Genomic DNA, 6,187 nt, shown 5'->3' with positions numbered 1-6,187 from the left:
ATTAAATAAATTTGCTTTATATGCTTTTGTTAATTCTTGTATTTGAAAGTCAAATTTTCTATTCAGCTCTGGTCTTTTCATTAGGAATACTTGAAAGTTCTCTATTTCATTAACTATCCATTGCTTCCCACTGAAGGATTATACTTAATTTTGCTGGGTAGGTAATTCTTGATTGTCATTGCAGCTTCTTTGTTCTCTGGAATTTCATATTCTAAGACCTCCAATCATTTAATGTAGAAGTTTCAAAATCTTGTGTTATCTTGACTGAGGCTCCACAATATTTTAATTGTTTCTGTCTACTTGAAATATTTCCTCCTTGACCTGGGAGTTTTTGAATTCAACTATAATATTCCTGCAAATTTTCATTCTGGGATTTCTTTTAGGAAGTAATCAGTGGATTCTTTAAATTTTTATTAAATTCTTTAAATTTCCATTTTCCCTCTATGCTTTTAGAATATCAGGGCAGTTTTCCTTGATAATTTCTTGAAATATGATATCTGGACTCTTTTGTTTGATCTTAGGCTTTCAGGTAGTACAACAATTTTTAAATTATTGAGGGTCACAGTTAACCTCTATTTTGGAATAGCCAATCATACAGAAAAGTTCCACATTATTCAAGTGGAATCATAACCAGGCTCAGAGTTAATCAGATGAAAAAACACATAAACCAGATATTAGTAAATCAAATTGTCATTAAACTAATAATATGCCATTTAAGTAAAATGTCATGTGCTGGTTAAAGAGCATGTGATCTGAGAACAGATATATATGTATGCCTGGAAGAGTTTGGGGAAATGACTTTATAAATGTTATGGGAGGATCTTTAATTCAGTTTTTGCATTATGCTATTTCCTTTCTGAATAGCCACCGACACAATATACACATGTATATGCATGCATGCCTTTATATATGTATACATATATATGTATATACAACACATAATATATCATGTATACAATGCATGCACACACACACATACATACATACATATGTATATGTTTGTTTATTATGATACCCTTCACCATTACCCCTGGGGCAAAAAACTCTGTTGCTATACAAAGGCTATGTGTCTCTTCTTAAGGACTCTAGATATGGAGTAGCACATATTGGATGTTTAATAAATGCTTGTTTATTTAAGCAAAATATGATCCTTAAATCTGTAATCTGTGAAAACTAAGTTGGCTCAAACATGTAACTTCAGTACATACTGTTCCAGGTGCACTTTTACAGTTTTCATAAATAATGGCCAAATAATCTATCAGAGAGAAAAAAAAAATCACTCTTTATAATATAAACATGTAAGTCCCTTTACTTCAGCTGTGAGAGGTCCTAGTTTCTCGTTAAACTATTTCATTATTTTTGAACTTCACAACATCCTTTTAGAAACTTTTTTCAATGAATTGATAACATTTATAATGTTGTCAAGATCAAAGGGACTAAAAATCTCGCAAGCCCCTAAAGAACCTCATAGATATTCCCAAAGTCCGTGGTATTTTTGCAAACTCTAAGTAAATTAACAATTTCACAGCCAAGGACACAATTGCATTATCTTTTGGACATCATTTTTCTTTTCTTTTTCTTCCCCTCTTTAATTTCAATACATTTCCTCCCTTCCCTGATCCCCATCTTCCCCAGAGATCTAAGGGTCTATGAAAAAGTTGGGCTAAATGCAAAAGCAAATCTGTGTAGGTATGTCTTTCTTCAGCCATGATAAATGAGTTCTTGTTTCCTCCTTCTCCTTCTACCAATCACTAGACAGCCAAGTAGCACTGCCCAGGGGAGCAGCCGGGGCTCACCCTCTGGGGGCAGAGCCTGCACAACCAGGTCCAAGGTCAACCCACTCCCCTGGGAGCCTGAGAGGAAAGGGGGAGGGGCATTAGGCCTACAGTTAATGCTCAAAAATGGATGGTGATGAGGGAAGAAATGAGGATGACAAAGAGTCACTGAATCACAGGAGGTAACTGCAAAGACGTGCACACACATTTCTAAGTGAAGCACAGCAAGGTAAGGGCAGGCCTCTCTGGGCACTGTTGGTCACAGGTTCTAGCAGTACTGGACTTTGTTGGATTTCTGTCCATCGGTGGTAGGGGGGACACTGATATCTACCATGTTGTTGCTGGGAGATTCATCATGTACAGAGCAGTCAGCAATCTACTTCTGGGATACGATGCCATAAATCTCTGTGAGAATGTTCTTAAAGACTTCTTCAACATTGGTTGAATCCGATGCTGACATCTCAATAAAAGACAAACTGTTTTTCTCTGCAAATGCCCAAGCCTCATCAGTGGGCACAGCATGGAAATGGTGCAGGTCACTCTTGTTTCCCACCAGCATGATCACAATGTTGTTGTCAGCATGGTCACTGAGTTCTTTCAGGCAACATTCCATATTCTCATATGTCAGGTGTTTGGCAATGTCATAGAACAACAGGGCTCCCACAGCCCCTTGGTAGTATGCTGATGTGATTGCCAGGTACTGCTCCTGCACAGCTGTGTCCCAGATCTGGGCTTTTATAGTCTTCCTATCCACCTGGATGCTTCTGGTAGCAAACTCCACACCAATGGTACTCTTGCTCTCCAAACTGAATTCATTTTGAGTGAATCGTGAAAGAAGGTTGCTCTTCCCCACCCCACAGTCACCAATCAGCACAACTTTGAACAGGTAGTCGTATTCCTCATCTGGTGTCCCCATTGTTTTGCCTCTTCAGGCAGGATTGGCCTGTCTCCACAGCCCCACCACAAACACCCGACTGGGGGGGTAGCAAAGCCCAATCCGTCATTTCTCAAATTAATAGCATTTCTTATACAATGATTTTTCAAATAAGAAAAAGTAGAAGTCTAATAATAATGTAAAAATATTATAGATTTTCAAAAAATAACTCCCAAATTATTGACATTCAAATAATATCAATTTGATTGAATTAATTTCCAAACCATCTTATATAAAAGATCACTTTGTCATTCTATACTAATTGGATTCCAAAACCAATATAGAGTCTTATCTGTGTAGTTTCTAAGAATATTGCCTTCATGCCAAATACTTATAGAGGGTCAACCTTCACAATTATCTTAATTGAACACATCTCACTTTATTTTTTTATCATCATAGAAATGATTTTTATTTTGAGGGTACCAGCAATGAACAGGGTAGTAAGAAATAAGGACAAAATGATTTGAGAGTAATGTAGGTGGAGTGTATTCAACACAAAGTAGTACTGGCAGCTTTTTTATGGCTTATGGTCTATGCCCCCTCAACTTATAAAGCCTAAACTAGTGGTTGATTCATTGTATGATGAAAACCTGGGATTTAATCCTGACTCAAAATCTAAAAAGCAATACTTTGACTCAATTTAAAATTAAATATAAATAAACCCAACACTATGACATAGATACTAACTATATGAGAATACAGAAAAAAATCAAAATACATTCAGAAGCTTAACAGCTGAGTATTAGAAAATGACTACTCTTCACCTTTCATGCCCATCCCAAGGCCCACTCAAACTTTTCAAAGCTAGGGTCTAGCAAGGTACTACCTGAATGACAGTTTTTCCATGGCAACTTCTCTGTCTAAAGATTAGAAGAAAAGCACTCACACAACTTCAACACAATTTCCAGAAGCTACCTCCCCCACTCCCTGCCCAAACCTCTATAACTGAGTCTTTAAAGTAAATTTAAAATTGCTACCTTACTTTCTTTTAGTGAATCTAAATGACATAGGTCTTAGGATAAATCAAAAGTTTCTCCTGTGCAAAGAAGCAAAACCAAAGATAACAGGAGAGACATATGGAGGAATCAAAGGACTATTAAAGTTTAGATTAACCAACCAGATAACAGGACAGACACACCTAAGAAGTAAGGGGAGATAAAATTCTATAGAAGAAAAGTCAATTAGGTGTGGCTACTACCTGACCAGAGCTAGGAGACAGAGATAACCCCAGAGGTCAGGACCATCATTTCAAAAAAATCCCCTGAACTCTCAGGAATATGACAAGCATCCAGGCTTTCCCCACCCTATCCCAAAAAGTAACTTTCCATTTTCATCTACCCTCTATAAAAATGTTGTCCTTGTCTAGTTAGAGGAGTTTAAAATTCTAGACTTTCTTCCCTGACAGTTCTCCTCGTGCTGAATAAAAACATTGCTTTTACCTTTAATCAGGATGTGTGCCAGTTTTAATTCTTTAATAAAGGAAATTCAAGGACCAGTATTTTTCCCCTTTTCCCCTGCTACACTAAATAAAAGCCTAAGTGGTCTCTAAGACAAATTATCATTCACTCTGTGAAATAAATATAGTAACTATTGGATATTTATGTGGGAAGTATGGGAAAATTTACCCACCGAGTAACATTGCCTACCATAAGCTTTTAATAATGGCTATAAGCTGTGTTGGGGAATTCAAAACTGTCAGATTAGAAGACTATTTGTTTTCATTTCTCCTGGGTATAGGGCATTTATGATTTGGGTAAGTGTTCTATTAGTGATAAATTAATTTTTATTCTGTGTATAATTCCTTCATGGTTTTTCTGTATAGTTCTCTTATTAGATTAATGTTATCTATTAGTATTATTTAGAAGCGTAAGACTGTCTTTTAAAACAGAATGTATGTTACCATATATGTGTTAGTTTGGATTTTTATTTAGTATAATAATAATAATACCCTCTCTTTAATTTTTTCATTTAAGGATCAAGATTTAATCACCTCAAGCAATCTAAATTATTCCAGAACCAAATCAAAAGAGCCTAAAATTGTTTGTATTCTGTGCTATGATGAATTATGTAGTAAAGATCAAATTAGATATGATTTCTACAAATCCTATAATTAATCCTCTCACCTTATAGGTTGTAGTTTTCAGGCCTATAGTGAATGAAAATAAATCTTTAATTTACATCTAATGAGCATGCAATAAAAGGATAAAAACATAGCTAAAATAATTCTGAGGTTTATTCTTGGCATAGTTAAAAATTTTCTTGAGGGAATCTGTGACCTAATTTAATGGGCATAATGTGAAAGAAAAGAGAGTTAAGAAAAATAAACTCGAATTAACTTTAGGAAGTTTCTGGAATAAAAGAGCTCTGATCCAACTGGGTAATGTTTTTACATTGTAAAAATTTAATACTAAACAATCAAGCACATCAATCTTACTTCAAGTCAAACTTCTATAAGCCAAGATCTCATAAGGAGCACTCCACTTAAAGATTCCTTAATGATTAAAGTGCATTCTGAGTAGTCAAGCTAAAACATTTTCAGTTCAATTTATTTTCTATTGGGCACCCTGTCAATAGAATCAAATAAATATAACAGAATGAGAAGAAAGGCACAGATGACAAGTATTCTGAAAAATGTCTGAATTAGCAAGCATATTTTGATAATACAAAACTACATTTTCATTTTTAAAAATCTTACAAGTTCTCTTTAGCTCATTACACAGTATTAAATAGTCAGAGGTTAAAATATTTAACTCACTTATTATCATCATTCAGTAGTTGGCACTTTTTCCCTTTAAACAATGGAACCAGCTATTCTTATTGTCACATTTTACGTAGATTTCCCTGCTTGAATATTTCACCACATTTGTTCTTAGTTATTATAATCCTTGAAGAAAAACCTTCTTGACACTTGCTGTCACAAAAATGTAACAAAATAAAAGTTGGAACAGCTAAGTTCAATAAAGTCTAATCCCCGCAGACATTAGTCTCTGAGCATGGTAAGTTTAGCTTTTATAGAAGTCCAATTTTTCTGTAGATCTTAAAACAATTAAGGCTATGTTTTCTTATAGGTCCTAGAGAATAGTGGCACAAGAGAGGACCTATCCAAATACATTGCTGTGCTCTTCTATATGTACAATTATAAAAGAACTCAAATAGTTGACATTTCTTCAAAGAGGAAAACCGATGAATGCTATGTTGTTGTTGTTTTTCCCAAATAAGAAATAGAGAAGTCACCAAAAAGGTCTGTGGCTCATGGAGCTCTGTCTTTATATTGAAGAAGGGACCAAGAGAGCAAGCCTTCACACACACACACACACACACACTTGTTCAAGCTGTCCATTTGAAAAACTTTAAATAAATTACCACTTTTAGCAATGCTCTTCCTTAATAAATATTCTGAAATTCTCTCTTCAAAGTCTGTTTTATCACAATTTGTAAGCAGATGCTACAGAGTTAAAATTTGTGAAAAGGAAATTAC

The 6,187-nt window shown here is 34.9% G+C and overlaps 1 protein-coding gene across 1 annotated transcript; it reads right to left on the bottom strand.

Moving 5' to 3' along the window:
* Positions 1-2,151: 2,151 nt before the first annotated feature.
* Positions 2,152-2,691, bottom strand: LOC122735912 (ras-related protein Rab-11B-like). The gene has a single exon (XM_043977791.1). The coding sequence runs from the start codon at positions 2,689-2,691 to the stop codon at positions 2,152-2,154; it is 540 nt and encodes a 179-aa protein (XP_043833726.1).
* Positions 2,692-6,187: the final 3,496 nt, after the last annotated feature.

This window comes from Dromiciops gliroides, chromosome 1 (genome assembly GCF_019393635.1).
Source record: "Dromiciops gliroides isolate mDroGli1 chromosome 1, mDroGli1.pri, whole genome shotgun sequence".
Taxonomy (NCBI): Eukaryota; Metazoa; Chordata; class Mammalia; order Microbiotheria; family Microbiotheriidae; genus Dromiciops; species Dromiciops gliroides.
Note: the sequence above shows the minus strand (reverse complement) of the source record. Positions and strands in the feature narration are given on the sequence as shown.

Coding starts and splice junctions, on each gene's coding strand:
- LOC122735912 (XM_043977791.1), bottom strand. CDS start 2,691: ATGGGGACACCAGATGAGGAATACGACTACCTGTTCAAAGTTGTGCTG.